This window comes from Apis mellifera, linkage group LG3 (genome assembly GCF_003254395.2).
Source record: "Apis mellifera strain DH4 linkage group LG3, Amel_HAv3.1, whole genome shotgun sequence".
Lineage (NCBI taxonomy): Eukaryota > Metazoa > Arthropoda > Insecta > Hymenoptera > Apidae > Apis > Apis mellifera.
This window is the reverse complement of record NC_037640.1, coordinates 10,652,599-10,671,398: the sequence shown is the minus strand read 5'-3', so window position 1 is coordinate 10,671,398 and position 18,800 is coordinate 10,652,599. Positions and strand designations below refer to the sequence as shown.

At 27.4% G+C, this 18,800-nt stretch overlaps 2 protein-coding genes across 12 annotated transcripts in view; both read right to left on the bottom strand.

Annotated features, from left to right (window-relative positions):
- Window positions 1-12: 12 nt before the first annotated feature.
- Window positions 13-18,516, bottom strand: LOC725895 (multiple EGF-like-domains 8). 5 transcript variants are annotated; one of them, XM_026439721.1, is made up of 25 exons: window positions 18,441-18,516; window positions 14,148-14,455; window positions 13,882-14,045; window positions 13,523-13,800; window positions 13,236-13,420; window positions 12,764-13,106; window positions 12,447-12,682; window positions 12,131-12,364; window positions 11,744-12,031; window positions 11,501-11,638; window positions 11,173-11,417; window positions 10,472-11,089; window positions 7,328-10,225; window positions 6,815-7,239; window positions 6,393-6,736; window positions 6,102-6,307; window positions 5,571-5,853; window positions 5,227-5,428; window positions 5,093-5,119; window positions 4,683-4,998; window positions 4,404-4,579; window positions 4,042-4,295; window positions 3,848-3,859; window positions 3,562-3,749; window positions 2,624-3,478 (listed from the first exon to the last, which is right to left on the bottom strand). In XM_026439721.1, exons 2-25 carry the CDS (start codon window positions 14,350-14,352, stop codon window positions 2,624-2,626), a joined length of 9,120 nt encoding a protein of 3,039 aa, XP_026295506.1. In that variant the 5' UTR covers window positions 14,353-14,455; window positions 18,441-18,516. The 5 variants fall into 5 exon arrangements, with proteins under 5 accessions (XP_026295508.1, XP_026295506.1, XP_026295505.1 ...); XM_026439720.1 differs by lacking the exon at window positions 18,441-18,516 and adding an exon at window positions 15,156-15,485; XM_026439722.1 differs by lacking the exon at window positions 18,441-18,516 and adding an exon at window positions 14,835-15,110.
- The window catches only part of LOC410117 (glycerophosphocholine phosphodiesterase GPCPD1), a 14,970-nt gene continuing 14,131 nt past the window's right edge, over window positions 17,962-18,800 (bottom strand). For 4 of the 7 annotated variants that reach the window (XM_026439729.1, XM_026439730.1, XM_026439727.1 and 1 more), the window contains 2 exons: window positions 18,621-18,768; window positions 18,074-18,516 (listed from right to left, as the gene is read on the bottom strand). In XM_026439729.1, the coding sequence (XP_026295514.1) occupies window positions 18,202-18,516; window positions 18,621-18,768 (463 nt within the window). In that variant the 3' untranslated portion in view covers window positions 18,074-18,201. Of the gene's footprint in view, window positions 18,517-18,620; window positions 18,769-18,800 lie in introns of all 7 variants that reach the window. The other 3 variants (XM_026439731.1, XM_026439728.1, XM_026439725.1) reach the window with 1 other exon arrangement.

Below are 18,800 nucleotides of genomic sequence, written 5' to 3'. Positions count from 1 at the left end.
AAACTCATCAAGTGAAACCCAATTTTACATATGTTTATTAAAGCTTTCTCAATACAATTTATTAATCTTCATTAGCACAACCTCATATTTTTCTCCATATTACAAATAAATCCATGAAGCTGACGAATCCTTCTAAGGATGCCGACACTCGGACTTCACAACCTTTTCATTTTCACTTTTATAAACGATGGTAGTTCATAATGTTACAAATGTTTTTGTTAACGCGATGATGCAATGCCGGCATTGGAAGATATCGCTTACATTGAATGCAATGTAATAATTATATATAAAATAGAACATTTTGAAGATAACGCTCAGATCTGTACAACCGAGAAATTATACATTCATTATGTATACATAGTATATATTATATACATTTATTATATATATAATATATATATCTCTATTTACGTAAATCTATATAAATATATATATATATAAATGTTAGTTTGTATTATTCTTATATGTTTACAGACTCGCGATAATAGTTAGGATAGTTGGTCGCATGAAAGTAAACGAATAAAATCGTATACTATAATAAAAATGAAACGAAAAAAAATATGCTAGTAAGAGAGAGAGAGAAAGAAAGATAAATATAGCAAATGGTAACAAAAATATTATTTGACAAGATATATGACGAGACTTATGAAAAAAACAAAAAAATTAAATTCGGAGATTCAATAGATAAAAAGTACAACATTGTCATATGCATACTTAATATTTGCTCAGTGTATGATTGTTCCTACAATCAAGGAACCGTGCATTCTTATAACATAGATGACATAATTAGAATACTCTCAAAAATAACTTGAAAATTTCACACTGTACTTTCAGAAAATATCATTAATCCTATCGTTTATCAAAAATAAATATCTTAAAAATTTACTCAAATATTATTATACATATTAATTACAATATCTTAACTATACAAAAAAATAAATTGCGTTAAAAAAGTTTGAGATTAAACGATATACAATATATAAGTTTTTTAGTTCTGAAAATCTTTTTCTATAAATACAGTAAGAAATATTCAAGTTGTGTAACAACTATCCTGAGAAACAATCTGTACAGAATATATTAAACTCGTTTGGTACCGTATAACAGCTTAGCAAAAAAACGCTTCATGATATTTACATCTATGTCACTACATTGCTCACTTTCTCAATTAATTTGCTTATTAAAATTATCTTAAAAGTACGCGTTATTAATATCATTACATCAATATCCTATTTTTATTACTATATTTTGATTAATATGTAATCTTGGCTTATTATCTTTGATAAAGGACACATTTGTTTTTAGTTTCATCATATTCAAATCGATAATGACGATATATATACATATATATCGTATTATTGATATTTTATAATTAATATTTTATGGTATCAATAATTAATATTTTGTAATGTGCATACTCCAATGTACAACATTTTCTAATTAAAATCTTTGTTTGTCATAAATATATCATATGTACTATGACATTTATATTATTCCTCATTTTTTGGCATAGGAACCTTTTCGTACGCATTATCGAGCTTCTTTCCAATTAACTTCTAATACTGATCGTTTTTTAATTATGCGGATATAATTTATTTTCGGTCATCATTTTAACAATACTTTTTAACATAGCATACAAACATACATAATCATATATTTATGTATATCCATCCTATTTAAAAATCACCCTGTTTGTCAACTGCTAAAAAGTAATAATGTCAGTTGACAGATTATTATTGCGTTTTTGTTATATTATAATTATCTACAAAGGACATTATAAAATTTGTTGAAATATTATATCACTTCAAGCTTTACAATGTGTTTAAATAGATGATATTTTTAAATAATTCATTTATAATAATAAGAAAATTAGTTATTTATTAAGATTTGAATATTATTGAATTTATTTTTTTAGCAAAATTTTCAACAATTTCGCTTAGTTAATTGAAATTTTTAATAATTTAAATAATAGTTTAAAATATTATAGTTGCCTTTGTAATCTTTTCTTTGCATAAATTCGATAGATAGTTATACAAAATTTCTTAAAATACCAACAAAATCATTCATTTTTCTCTGAAGATAGCTACAAATGTTTCAAGACATAAAATCATGTCTTGTTACATAAAATGCTTCTACAAAATCGTGTAAATTACGAATTAATACATAATTACAGATTTTTATATACAAACATACAGTCTCGTCATGGAATGGTATGACAATATATATGTATTTGTGTATATGTATATATATTATCATTTAATTTAAATACCCTTACAAGTGTTTTTCTATAACTATAATACAACCCTTCGACTAAAATTTCATATTACTGGCAGACATTGAATAATGTCAATAAATGAAGAATATTATTAAAAATTCAATGATTGAAAATCGATTCAACTTATGTAAATTCAAGAGATATAAATACTATCTATAAAAAGTTTTCCAATTTGAAAAATGATTGTAGATATTATGATACTACAAGATTGACGATTAAAAAGATGAGATCAACGAAAAATGATTAATAATTGTAAAAAATAAACATGATTGCTACATGTTTCTTTGCTATAAATTTTGAGAGCATAAACAGACTTAAAAATAGCCAAAACAAATATCTATAGAAAGAAGCTCAGTTCAACGCGTGACTGTTTCTACGTCTTAGGAACACTCTACTATTAACTGGATAAACTCTAGTTAATAGTATTAATGAGCTACCAAGAGCTAATTTAACTGGAGCTTGTCGACCTCCAGGCAATCTAATGAAAACAGTGGCTACAGCCGCAACTCCATCATCAGTAGGTTCAACTGCTACAGGTCTAACATCACTATGAAAGCTGACTAATTTATTACGTCTGCTTTTTCGCTGAGGAGAGCTTGGATTACAGTCATTACCATCTCGATCGTAAATGATGGTAGCTGATGCGAAAGGTCTTTTAGCCATATGCAACATTTCGACAACATGTCTTCTCCGTGCTCTTCGAACATCCGCTGCTTGTTTCGTTTTCCATGCAACTACACAACCGGCTAAAAATAAAAAGAAACAAGAGAAGAACACAGAGAAAAAGACAAACAAATCAATATGAAGTTGATCCTGTCGAAAGAAAATCATCCCGTAAGCAGCTCGACCACTAATTTCTGGATGCACAGGATCAATCGCTCTTAATGCGATATGAAATTTTGTTTCATGAAGTTCATGTTTGTCTTGTGGTAATGTCAACACTAACCGATTTGTAAGATTTCTAACTACCAAGAATGTATTTCTATTCTCGATTGTTAAAAATGTAGCTAAACCTTCTGCATATCTTTCCATTACAATATACTGAGGGCCAGTATTCCAAGTCGGTTCAGTTGTAGTGCCATTTAAAGCAAATGAAAAAGTATTATGAGGTTGGAATTCAACTAATCTCATTTGACTACGAGTTTGTTCATCTAACCACATATTATGTGAATTTTTTCGCCACATAAATCTACTGTCCAGTTCAACCTGTAAGTATAATTTTTAATTCAAAAAATATTTAATATTTAATGTTTTATAAATGAAAAAAAAAAAGTATATAAAACTCTTACATCTTGATATCCTGTTGTTGAATTTAATGTAACAACGAAAGAATCATCTCGAGGGCTAAGAAATAGATCTAAAGCCCCTTGAGTAACATCCACCATAACTCTAATATCAACATTCATAAAACGAGGCTGTACCATATAAAATACCGTTTGACCGGGATTCAATGGTTTTGGTTTCATTTTACACTCATCTGTAATCAGTGAAAATAATAAATTTTCATATAAATGCACAAAAATTAATGAAAAAAGAAAAAAATTTATATAATTTAACAATGGAGGAGTTACGAACCATAAGAGCCTCCTGACATAATAGAAAGATGCAATTTAAGAAAAGTAATGTTTGATCAAAATATATGTATAATTCTAAACTATAATATAATTTTTTGAAGAAAATTAATATATAAAATAATATAATATAATATAATAATAAATATATTTATATACGATATAATAAACGATATAAACGTATGTTAAATAATTCACCTATTAATTTAGAGTCAAAGCACATTTTGTTGTCAACAGTTACAGTTTTATAACATTGATGACCCATTGTTGGTGTCCCAGCATAATTTTCTTTACATTTACTACATTGTACCATCCAACATGGGGAACTACCAGTATTTGTACTTTTCATAGGTCCACTAGTACAAGTTGGATCACTTTCTGTATTATTACCACAATTGCATTTTTCTCCTGTTACTGGATCACAAGTAAATCCATGTCCATGACATTGACAACTAAAAATAATAAACTTTTAATAATAGAATATAGAAGATATTTAATAACATATACACGTATATAATATAAATATATATAAATAAAAATATTGATATAATAATACTAACGATCGGCATATATCACGAAGATCTTCTGTTCCTCTGAAATAACCAATCATACATTCACCACATTTGTCACCTCTTGTATTATTTCCACAATTTACGCATTTAGCTTTAGCTACAGGACCTTCGACTAATTGTTTTTCTAGTAATTCTATAGACATTTTTTCAATTGAATTTGGATCCTAAAAAAATTATATTATTTTTTATTTATTTTATTTATTAAAAAAAAAAAATATAATTTTTTTATTTTTTTTTTATCAATTATACTTTTAATATATAAATTACCGGTACAGTCATGCTTTCATTAATACATATTCGAGTATGTCCATTGCAATATTCAAGACATGGTACACATTGACCATTATCTGCTGGATTTCCAACAAATAAAGGTCTACATTTGTCACATTGTGGTCCCATTGTATTATTATGACATTCTAAACAAACGTCTAATTTATCTGGGCCTGCACAATTACTATGACCATTACATTGGCACTGAATGGAACAATTGGCACCTACATAACCAAAGTCACAACGACAAATATTTGGTTCTATGCATGTTCCTCTAACACAACCTTGTGTACACATTGGAACGCAAATTTTTCTAAGAACAAAATAAATTGTATTTAACATATTTAATATTAAAAATATTTAATAAATAACATATATAAATAAATAACTCAAAATTTGAATCTCACCTTCCAAATTCATTAAATGATGATGGACTGAAATAAATATAAAATAATTAATGAATTGTTTCTTTATTAATAAAATAATATATATATATATATATAATAAGTAATAAAAAGAAAAATATTTTGATAAAAATTACGTTTCAGTTTTATATCCGTCGCCACACATGCATTCAAATCCTTCTTCTAAATCAAAACATTTTTCACTTTTTGTGGAACATGTGTGGTGTCCATTCATACATTCATTTTCTGGCGGGCATCGTACATAATGCCAAGAAAATATTGGTTTTGACATCACGTTTGGAATTAACATTGTAACATTGTCTGAGATTTCCAGAAACTCTAAATACAAATAAAAATAATATAGTTACAAATATTATAATCTTTATATATTAGTATTGATAAAATTAAAAAGATATAAAACTGACAATTATTATTAATAATATTCAAATCATTATATATATTACATATTATATTTTCTTACTTAGTAGTTCAACTGTGGGTAACTGTTGATAATATAACATTTCACATGTTCCACCAGCTGGATGATCTGCTGGTGCTTCTAATGAACCTTCTGTACATATTCCTTGACCAGTTATATTAGCTGAATCTAAAGAACACCATCCACAGTGTGAATGTTTCAAACATGTACTGCATTGTTTAAAAACTGAACATGGTTCAGGACAATGATCCATATCAGAACTACGTAATACCAAACCACATACACCGCCAGCACAGTACAGAGGTTGATATGATGGAGAAATACACTAAAATTTATTAATAAATTGAAAAATTTTTAATCTCTCTCTCTCTCTCTCTCTCTCTCTCTCTCTCTCTCTCTCTCTCTCTCTCTCTCTCTCTCTCTCTCTCTCTCTCTCTCTCTCTCTCTCTCTCTCTCCTCTCTCTCTCTCTCTCTCTCTCTCTCTCTCTCTCTCTCTCTCTCTCTCTCTCTCTCTCTCTCTCTCCTTCCCTTCCCCCTCCCTCTTTCACGCACATATACATATTATATATTTACTTCATTAAGTTGCGTTGACCATCTACATTCTCGCCAACCACCTTCAGCTCCTGTACCTTTTAAACAGTTTTTACAGTCCTTATGATCACCACATCGTTTTTCACATTGCGTACTTCCCATTTTAATACTTGATCTTTCAAAAATATGTTCTGGTACACAATTCCAATCATAGACAGGTTCTCCTGTTACTGCAAGTCCCAATTCAGCTACAAATATTTTGAAAAATTATTAAAAATTGTGTAAAAATTATTGCATATGTTTACATATTCTTTGAATAATTTTCTAACTCACAAGTTTTCAAAACCTGCCTTGTCCATACACAACCTTCAAGATTGTTACATTTCTCGCAATCACTTGCTGGACATTGACGTTCTCCACATTGATTTACATCTGTTACTGATTTTTGTCTAACACTGCATTTATTTAATTCATCGCAATCTTTCTCAGATGGTATACACTTTCCATTTGAACAATTTGTACACCATTTGCACACTGGTTCTTCACTTTTATAATATGGCCATTCTGCTAAACATTCTGTACAAGTTTTAAAATTTTGACATTTTCTACTCATCATCCATTCTAAATTACAAAAGATTCCATTTGATCGTTGAGCTTGAGTAACATTAATATCACATCTAAAATATTTTTTTAAATATATTTAGAAATACTTATAAATATGTTTAAAAAAATATTTATTAAATACTAGAATTTACCTATCATCCTTATTAATTGATATTTCATTAGAAAAACAAAATGAAGCATTATTTCCACTAATTGTAATAACAGAACAAAAAGAACATCCAAAATATTTTCTGCAAGTTATTTTATCTGTCCAAAGATTACACAAATCTTCTGGTATACTTATAAGAGTGACGTGACTTTTAATTCCACCATCAAAACCACCAACTACATATACAGCATTAGATTCTGGATCAGCATGAGTCATTGCATGAGCATATGCTGGAGGTGGTGGATATCCAATAACTTCCATATCTTTTGTTATTAAACGAATCCATAAATTACATGAATATTTATAAGCAATCAATGAGTCTGAAGTATTATGTGGATTTTGACGGCCACCAAATATCACCATATATTCATCAGTGGTAACAGCAGAATGAAGAAATCTAGCTTGTGGCTATAATAAAATGATATTATAATCGATTTTTGTTAAAAAAAACTTAAATGATTAAAATTTTTTAATTAATTAACAAAATATTGCTTACCAAACTACTTCCATCAGTGAGATCATCATCAAATGGAGGAAGTACGGACCACATACGAGTTTTATAATTCAATGCGTATAATTTATTAGAAATAAATGTTCGATTTATCGCATAAGTGTATCCACCGAAAATATAAAAACTATCAGACTTGCTATGATATACAGTTGAATGGCCATATACGCCTAATGGTCCATTTCCAATTGTATTTATTGTATCCCAAGCTTCTGTTTCTAAATTGAATTCCCATACTGTGTCAAGATAACCATACTTAGGACTGAATCCTCCAATTAATATTAGACTTTCTGATTCTCCATTTCTACGAAGAGTTAATGTATGTCCAGCTAAAGATGGTGGTTCTTTTTTAAACTTATCTTGTATGATTTGCATCCATCTTTGATTTTGTAGACTAAATTTCCAAAAATCGTTTAGAGTGTTATTTGATAAACCTTGAATATCTTCTTGTTTCATTGTCAAGCCACCATAAATATATATTTGTTGTTTACTATGAACTATTTCAGTTGCATGGAAATATCTACCTTGAGGCATAGAAGCCTTTGAAGTAGATTCTACAGTAATAGGCATCCATGTGTTATTTTTAGTATCAAAAAGTCTAATATCATTTAGAGGTCCATGACTAAGAGAATAGCCTCCAAACATCCATAAACTACCCCTTCTATCAGCAACCAATGTATGACCAAATCGTGGTAAAGTTTTTCTCAAATGATCCAAATGATCAGCTAAATATTCTGAGTTAAACAGTTCGGTAAAAATTAATTGATGTTCTTTAATTTTAATTGAGCAATCACGTCCTCCATAACCAGGTATACAGACACAACGGCCATAACCTTTATCGCAAATCCCTTGTTTCTTAGTTGAAGTGCAATTATTAGGACATATTTCAATATCGCAATTGATTCCTACAAAACCAGCTTTACACAAGCAATTACCATTTCGACATTCCCGATTTCCAGGACAATTATTACAAGTCATTATTAAATAACTTGCATTGAAGCCTTCTACTTCATCCAATTGTTTATAATGAACAGTAAGAAATCCTGATTTAGCTTCTACAGTAACAGGATAATCTGTACTTTCTGTACAATAAACACCTAAAAGTTGACTCTGATGACTAGTCACTGATGAAACAAATTCGGGAAGTCCATCATATACATAAACACTATTTTCTTGACAACTAACATTAATATCATCATGTATAGTAAATTGTATTACATTTTGTATTCCTGAGAGCATGTTGTCTGATGAAAGATCTGTTTTTGGACTAACTATCCAAAGACACTCTCTTGTTGGAGAATCTCCAAAATGACTTTCCCATAATGATAATTGTGAGTGTCTGCTGCCAAGACCTTGTTTGCCATTTCCTTCTCCTCCAAGCATTCCTCGGGACATACAACTATAATAGCACATTCCGCCATCTCTTGGATCGCCGTAATAGCCTTTCTTACAACGTTGACACATATCCCCTTGCGTATTATCACGGCAAAAACATATACCAGTTTGTCGATCGCAGATTCCTAAGTCTTTATCTCCATGTTCATTACAATTGCACTTTTTGCATCCAAGAGGTGTTGTAGCATTACCATAACTGCCTGCTTTACATTCTTCACAATACGTACCAGTAGTCCAATCTTGACATTTATCACAAATACCTGGTCCTTGTATGCAAGTAGAGTGATTATAACAACCACAATTTGTTCTACAATCTGGTCCTGTCCATCCTAAATTACATTCACATTTATAATCAGGAGCTTCACTACAATAACCATTAACACATTTTTCATAACAAGTCTTAGTACAATTTTCTTTGCCATCTCCATTAAAACCTCTTTTACATTGACAGCTAAAACTACCATGAGTATTTGTGCATACTGCATTAAGATGACAATCATGTAAACCTAAGTCACATTCGTCAACATCTGGACATTGAGCATATGCCCAACCTGATTCATCAATCTCTAAGGTTGTATTTTGATATTCATTGATAATTAAACTACAATTGACATGTGGTTGATTGAAATCTCCTTGAACACATGCTCCTATAATAGGATTTTCTAAACTGTAACACCAACCACAACTCAATGAATGTAAACAGCTAGAACAATTTGTGTGTCGAGTACAACTTTTGCATTGATCATTGCCTGTTAAGGATGATCCTGACCTTGATGTTACTCCCATTAAACCAGCCTGATCCATCCATTCTCGACATAAACCAAATTGATATTCAGATGTATATACTGAGAAAGAAAAACATTCCTGTGTGGCCTCACACCAAACACATCTTCCACGCTCATCTAAACATTGTGTGCAATTTGAACGTTGTCTACATGGAATTGGACATTGATCAAAGCTAACAACTGCATTAGGCAATCTACCTATTCTTGCGCAACGAGCTTCTTCTGTCCACCATTCACACAAATTACTATTAACACAAGATTCACATGATATATAATTAGAACAATTAGCACAAGCTGAAGGAGTTATAGTTAAATAATGCCATTCGCGAATAGGATTCCCATCTTCATCCCATTCTACATCAGCTATGCAGCTTTCTGTTTCGTTAATTGAACGTGAAAGACATTTATTAATAATATCGCACCAACCGCATGAAGAATCAGTTAAGCAATGAAGGCAGTTTTTATATTGCTGACAAGAACCGTTTTGAAATGGTTCGAGATATTCAAATGTAAATACTTTTGGATTCTCGGTTTTTTTGTTATGAATAATTTCCATTTTACTAGCATATGCATAACTTGCAGTAACCATTCTTTTTGATTCAAAATCTAATAAATATCGACCTGGTAATAACATCATTTGATATCCATCTGGCCATTTTGTTGGAATACATTGCGATGTATCGGCAGTTAAATTTGCAACTAATTCCTAAAAAAAAAAAAAAAATTAGGAAATATAATTATAATAACAATAAATAATTTCTTATTACATTTGTTAAAGAAATAATGAATTAATTTAATGAAAGAATTAATAATATAATATATATATAATATATATTATATATATATAATATATAATATATCAAATAATTAAATATTTAATACACAATAATTTATATAATATATAATAATTTAAGTAGTTAAATTGATTAAAAAAAATAGAAAGGCAATTTACCAATTCTTGAGGATCATCACTTCTTGATACATGTAATGTTGCACTATTGTAGCTAACACAAATTTTCAAATGTTCTAGTGTACTATCCCAAAAATCTTGAGGTGGTCTAAGAAAACCAATTAATCTAGCAATCATTTCTCCACCAAGTGCTGATTCTGTTTTTGCTCCTTGCATAGATGGAACACTAAAATCTACTGTAGTAGCATTAACTATCGTAACTGAATCAGGTTGAGTAAAATTTACTGGAGGTTTATATTTTAAAAATGTTAATCCTGGTCTTTTATCCATTTCCCGACATTCTTCAACTTTTATAATTTCTGTACCTTTCGATCCCCACCATCCCGGTATTTGAGATAATGTATCATCTCGAAGTCCACAAACACCATAATTATCATCTTTATGATGACAACGTGCATTTTGAACACACCAAGTACAAGTTCCACGATTTAACTTATTAGACACAGACTTTTTTCCACGTGCAGTTGTACCCCACCCTCCACCAGGTTGACCATGTATTAAACAAGAATGACAATCTCCAAGCGCAGGACAAACACCTAAACAACGCGTCGTTTGAAGATTTGTTGTACAATTACTACCAATAGTCCTACCGTAACATATCTAAAATAAAAAAAAAATTTTTAATATTAATTGATTTTTAATATTCAATGAATAATAATATTATATATATATTAGGAAGATACCTCATCTGCCGAACACCAACCACATTCTGGATTAGCTGTACATTCCATCAAACTTTTATGTCTTGAACAAATTTGCTCAGGTTCTATATTATCTTCATCTCCTGGAGCAAGCATTGGTGGTAATGTATATGCAAGTAAATCAGCATTTACATTTCCATGATAACCACCAACTAATAACAATGTATTTCCATTCCGTACATCTGCTGCATGTGCAAATACTCCCTGTTGTTTTGGATAACGAGAGTCTAGATATCACGATAAATGTTTTAAAACAAAAGCAACTAAAATTTTACACAATTTTATTTTAAATGTTGAAATTTCGATTTACCTTTATCATTTAAACCTAATACATCATGGCTTACCCAAGCGTGACAGCCTAAATGATAAAGATACATCTGATTATCATAACATATTTCTTCTTTATTATGTCTATGAGAATATCCGCCAAATACAACTAAGTAATTTCCTGTAAAATTTTTTAATATAAATTATTAAGATTTTGTTTAATAATATAATTGAAATTTAATACATTTCATAATTTTTTTATAAAAATATAATAAACAATTATTACCTATAATATTACAGGTATGAAATGCTCGTTCTCTTGGAACATAAGTATCTCTTAAATGTGCTCTTGGATAATGAATTTCCGACCAAACTTTTTTGTCAAGTTGAAATACAAACATCCTATCTGATAATTTACTAAATCGTGCTACACTGGCTACTACTCCTCCATAAATTAATAAAGAATTAGTAGCTTGATGATATACAGTTGAATGTGCAACTACACGTACATCTAACTCTTTACCTCCTCGAGGATGTACTTCTTTCCATTTTTCTGTAGTTGCTGTAGGGTCAGCTTGAATTGAAACAAATTTAATATTTTAAATATTAAATAAAATATTTTAATTATGATAAAATTAAAATATAATAAATATATTGAATTATATAAACTTACATAAATTTAATTTAATCTTATATAAATTTGATGAAAATTCACCATCAACTGTACTACCACCAAAAAGATAAATATAATTATTTGCTAAAGTAAGTGTATGTCTTGTTAATTGTGGAGGATAAAATGGAGAATTTTTTGCTCTTAATGTCCAGGAACGTGTATTAACATTATAATACCATAATTCATTAGATAAAGAACCATCTTGTACTTTTCCACCATATATAACAAAACCACCTATTAATGTATAAATTATTAAGTTACAAATTATAATAATATTACTATTATTTTTTTTAAATATTTCAAATGGATGACTGACCATCATATCTACAAGCAGCATGGCCATATCGCGGACTTGGTTTAGGTAGTTTATCAATTGATGATTTAATAGATTCATCTTTAAATAATTCGTCTCTTATTTTAGGTTCTTGAACGTAAATATTATCTCCAATAGAATCTTCTGCAATTTCCTCTTCCCAATTTAATATATCACTTTTTATATTTGAAGTATGAAATTTTTTATAAAAATCTAGGTTTTCAAGATTTCTACGGTGTCTAATATAACATTAAATTAATAAAAAAAATATTAATATCAAATTGATCATTAAATAATTATATTGTATATTTTATTCTTACCTTGCAGTTTGTGCATATCGAGGTCTAGGATGTCTAGAATGTTTTCTTTTAAGATCATCATTTCTTTCTATTCTAACTGTACTTCTACTAGTTTCATTATCTTTAGTTTCATGAATTTTTTTTTCACGATCTCCAATCCTAAATTCTGACCAGCCATATCTTTTTTCTACATTAGCAAGATTACGTGAATTAAAGGTATTGTTATTATCTTTAATACCAGAAAGCAATTTCCATATGAAAGACGAAGTACGAAGACCATATAATTCTTTTTCATCTGTATTTGTTCCTTTTAATTCAAGGGCAAGGAGTATAGGATCTAAATGTTCTGCAGATGAGATGCCTTCTATTTTAAAGAAATATATATAATTTTATAATATAATATATATTAAAATATATATACATATATATATATACAGACTTTCTTTCTATATATATATATCTGTTATAATGAATTATTTTAATGCTTTCTTACCTAATTCATTACCATATTCGTCTTCCCATTGACTTATATTAAATCGATACACTTCCAAATTATCAAGTATATAATTGAGATCATAGCCTCCAAAAACATAAAGAGAATCAGTTTCTTTTATATAAACTGCAGTATGTGCTGCCCGTGGCCTTAATCCACCTTCTGAATGAGAAAGCCAGTGCCATCTATTTATCATATTTATTAATTAATAAATAATAATTATGTAATAATTATGTAATAATTATAATAATTATGTATTTAATGTAATAATATATTCTATAGCATACTTGTTGCTTTCAGGATGCATTTTATGTAATGAACAAGATTGTCCTGAATATCCATTGTGACAGTGACATCGTTTTAAATCACATTTTCCACTATAACTACAATTATTTGGACAAAGAGCTCTAGAACAATCTCGTCCACCCCAATCATCCTCACAAAAGCATGTATTATCAATACATTTGCCATGATTTGTACAATTGTTTGAACAATTTGTAACTGAAAATTCCGCATGAAAACCATCCAAAACATAGTTTGTATCACTATACAATAGTATTAACATCTAAAAAAAATATTTAAAAAATAAAGTTATCATAATTTTTTAATAATTTACTTATAGTTTATTAATTTCATATTCACATACATAACCAGATGATGATGTTACTTGTTGTGGTTCAGTTTTACCACTAAAACTGCCTAAAAGAGGAGATCGAAAAGAATCTCCATCATAAACAAAAACATAATCATAGCTACATTCTGTTCCCATTGTACGAAAACTTAAAGTAATAAATTGTCGACTATTATTTGCTGTAAAATATATAAATTAATTAATTAATTATAAACAAAGAATACAAAAAATTATTGTAAAATTTATTTATAAAATATATTGTAATGTATAAGATCTTTTACCTTTTATAAGCCATTCACAATGAGAATCTTGAGTATAATTTGAGCCCAATGGTCCATCACTAATAATTCCCCAAGAATCAGTAAAAACTTTTCTTGTTTTATCACAAGGAATTTGTTTTGGAGATATCTGTGGAGCTAATTCGAAGCCCCGCAAGAGGCAACTCCATATAGTAATCCATATTATGGTGGACAAAACCCACCCCATTACAGTATATTCGCCTCACTGCTGTTTGATAAAATAAAACTCATCATCCATGCTTATTGGATTGTTTTGTGAGCAATTATATTATAAGGACAAAGAGTCATATCTGAAAAAACAAATTTTTTTGTTATTTCAATAATTATCATAAGAAACTATTACTAATTATTTAATATTATTTATTAAATTTTAATATCTTATGAGATAATTATAATAATACTTTATAAAAACAATTTATTATTATTACATAATAATAACATGATTAATTTCTAAAAAACAATTAAATATGAATTTTTTATTAAAATTTTCAATTATATTTTATGTAATAAATATAGAAAAATCATAATATATTTTTGTTTATTTATATATAAAAATAATAATAAAAAATAAAAAATGAATAAAATCATCTTATTAATATGCAATAAAATCTTTTTATCATAGCTGTTTATAAAAACATGTATCCACTAGTATTATTAATTCTGTATTACAAATAATTTTAAATCACAGCAATAGTATTCAAGTGCCTTGTCACAGTCACGTTGTACAATAATCATTCAAGCGTCAAACATATCGTTCCTGACTAGAACATTAATCAGTTATAAAAAAAATTTATAACAAATGTTAATTTATAAATATACTACTATAAAATTTGCAACAATAAGTAACGAAACGACAAAACACTATAATTTTTATCAATGAAACAAAATCAAGAAACATTCTTTAACTAAATAGATACGATAAAACTTCAGCTGCGATTGAATCAAAACATTATGTACGTATACACATATACACGTCAGAAAAATTTGTACCATGCTATACTTTGAACAGTTGCATTCTCTGAACACCAGTTATTATGAAAATATATATCTTGATTATCACGACTTAAATATTGCTAATACAAAATGATAAGTGATAAAATAAATCTGCAAATATGAACAGACAAGAATTATCGCGTAAACTCTGTTCGGCCTCGCCTGTTGACACCTTGACTGTCTCTGCATATGAGGTCAGGGTGGGGGCTCTTCAACCGCCATTAAATTCCCTTCATTTCGAACGCGGTCTCAATATTCGAAAGTATCCAGGGACACTTTGATTGAAAAAAACGCCATATAAAATCACTTTCCATTATATCTCAATGTTCAACTTATAATGTTAATTAAATAATTTATAATCATTAAAAACAAATTTTTTTTTTTTAGAATTTTATACACGTATATTTTTTACAACTTTGAGATATTTATTACAAAAATAAACATTTTTTTTATTTAATAAATCATTGAATTAAAAGGATTATAATGAAACATTAAAAAAATAATAAATCCAACTTCAAATTATACTATAAACATATAAATTAATTTATTTTCATTAATTTAAAAAAGTTAATTATTTAATTTTTAAATTAAAATTATTGTATTTTTTGTAATTTTATAAATATAGTTAGAATTTCATTTAAAAACTATAAAAAAAATTAAAAAATATATATATATATATACACATACACACACATATGTACATGCGAATATGACAAAAGTTATTGATTTTTTATATTTTTCATATATAATTTTTACTAAATTTAATAAATATTTTAAGGAGTGACTTATATAGGAATAAGGATAGTCTTTTTAATAAGATTTATTAAATAATAAATTGAAAAATTTAATCATGAATTTCTGTACTTGAAAATCAATATGTTCTTTATGAATATTTATTATAAATACTCAATTTGTTTTTTTAAAATTTATTCCGAAAATAAATACTATTACAGCAATTGCATTTACATTTAAATAATTTATATTATAAAAATAGTTTTTAATTTAAAAGTTAATATTAATATTATCACATTATGATTATATTTTTGACATTTGTATTTTTTTACATTTAATTAAGATATATTATTTACGAATATGAGGTATTATTATTTTATATTTTTTACAAATAGAATAAGTTAGTTAAAAACTTAAAATATTAATTAAAATAATAAATAATATATGATAACTAATCTTTCAAAATAATATTAATAAATAATTCCAATAAAATTAAAATTAAAACATTTTTTTATTAATTTATATTAATATATTTTGAATAAAAAAATAGATTTGTTTTTACTTTTATTTATTATATTAAAATGTATTTAAAGTTTATTTGATAAATCTCGAACATAATAAAAAACGACTCATAATGTGTTAACTACATGTCACATTTAATATTTATTTTCAAATCAGGTACTTTCAATAATGAAATTAAAACTTCAAATGTAAATGCAAAAATATTATCTTATTAATTTTTTTAATGTTTATATATATATATATGAAAATTTTTATATAATAATTATACAACCAATTAATTATTATATTTATAATTAGTCGTATAGTTGTATATTCAAATTATTGTTTAATAGGGAGAGATAAAAACAGACACATAATTAGAAATCTGAAATATATATGATGTTATCATATTATACACTTGAAGATTGTAATGTATTAACTTATGCATGTCAGAATTTGCAAAATTCTATCAATGTATTTTAATTATAAACTTATCGAACCGATTTATATCTATCAACTGGTTTATTATAATGCATAGCCTCTATGACAATAGAAAAGATCAGTAACCACCCCCCTTAATGCACTATACGTGTGCATTTACATATGTGATCCCGTAACATATCTGTGGTATACTTCTCTAAACCATCAACAGATATTCTGTATTTTGCCAGAATCATAACGATTGATACAATCGCTCTCTTTAGTTGTATAGCATACTACCAATGCGGTATAACGGTATAAATTATCTTCTCTGTTCAATAACTTTGAAAAGATATTCGCGCACTACATACTTATTTTGTCACTGATGCAGTTTATTAAAAAGTTAATCAGGTATTAGAATTTGAACAGAAAAAATCTATAAAGCAAATAAATGATTTTAAAAATTTGTTAATTTCACAATTGTGTACTTATTTATATCAAAGAAAATCGATTTTTAATTTTTTAAAGTAACTATCATACATAGATGAATAAATTGTAACAATTACCATATTATTATAAATATGGAAAAAAGCGCTTTTTTTTATAATTATACTAATTTTACACATAATTCTTTTTTTATGATTCATTCAATTTCTAATGCTGCATTAAAAATAATTTGAAACATAAATAAGTGAATATGATATAATAATTATTTCATAACTTTTATCGATATTTCAAACTGTCGAAAAACAAATCGTATTTTTTTTTAATTTTTTTTTTTTTTTTTTTTTTTTTGATAACTTACTAAAAAAGAGAAAATATATATTTATGATGTTATATATTTGTGTTATATTATATAGATATTTCTGTCAATTTTCATTTTTTGAAATTAATATATAATTAAAAGAAAAATGAGAGGGGTGACTTCTTTTTATGAACTAAATGAAAAAATTGAGAATATTTGTACTAAAAACTTGCAATTTCTGTATTCATCTGCCACAGGCAGAGTAACAGAAATAAACATCTTTTTCTACAGCCATTGGACTTTATCAGTATTAAAAAAAAGGCCATTGTATAGAATTTTAAGTAAGACATAATATGAAATTGACTGATTGTAGGAATGATAAAACGATGTGAAAAATACAATCAGTTGTCTTTCTTGTGCATTAATATATAAATATATTCCATGTAATGGCCGTTAAGATGAATCCAATATTATGGATCCTAGGACTGTTAGGGAAAATTGTTTAACCCCTTTGGTGTAAATATTATAGTAAATTACAAGTTACAAAACATTTTCTTCGGCTTTTTTTTTTCCTCTTGTGGTCTTTTTTAAACAGTGTTTTCTGAATCAGAACCATGACATAAACGGCTTCTTAAAAGAGAAACATCAAAGACAGTCTTTCGCAGTGTCATCCTCTCCATAGATTTCTGATAACGTTGTCGTTTGACCGCAAACTAAGTCTGAGATACTTTTTGCTTTTACTGAGTGGCCGAAGGACTTTGCACAAACGCTAAAATCTTTCGTCATTTCACTGATCTCTTTGCTCTCCTGATGGTCACATGTAGTTGGTAATTTAACGGTTGATATTGGATATATATTATTATCGTCACCAATACTATTCTTACCAAAAGATGCAAATGAAGTTGTAGTTGACGTAGTTGTGATCATATTTCGTGATTTATCGATGTCCATATAATAATCCTAAAATGAATTGAATTATATTGTTTTTTTTTTTATATTTTATATTTTATATATTAATTCTTTTCCCAAATATAATATTGATATTCATAAAAATTATTACTAACCTTTTCTGAATTTAGAGAATTAGTAATTTGAGGTTGAGGTGCGCAACTCTGATTACATTGTGCTAAAGCAATTAGTGCCTTTTGATTTTCTCTTGCATCAACTAGAAATATGCTTTCCTTAACTTCTTTTGCATTATATTCATCAATTCTATACAAAATATTACAAAATATTAAATAATT

What these genes read in the sequence shown, in the direction of transcription:
- LOC725895 (XM_026439721.1), bottom strand. Translation starts at nt 14,352, where the DNA reads ATGGGGTGGGTTTTGTCCACCATAATATGGATTACTATATGGAGTTGC. An exon ending in TAAGATTAAATTAAATTTAT is followed by an intron (nt 12,032 to 12,130) that starts GTAAGTTTATAT and finishes TTTCAATTCAAG; the next exon opens with CTGACCCTACAGCAACTACA. An exon ending in TCATACCTGTAATATTATAG is followed by an intron (nt 11,639 to 11,743) that starts GTAATAATTGTT and finishes AAAATTTTACAG; the next exon opens with GAAATTACTTAGTTGTATTT.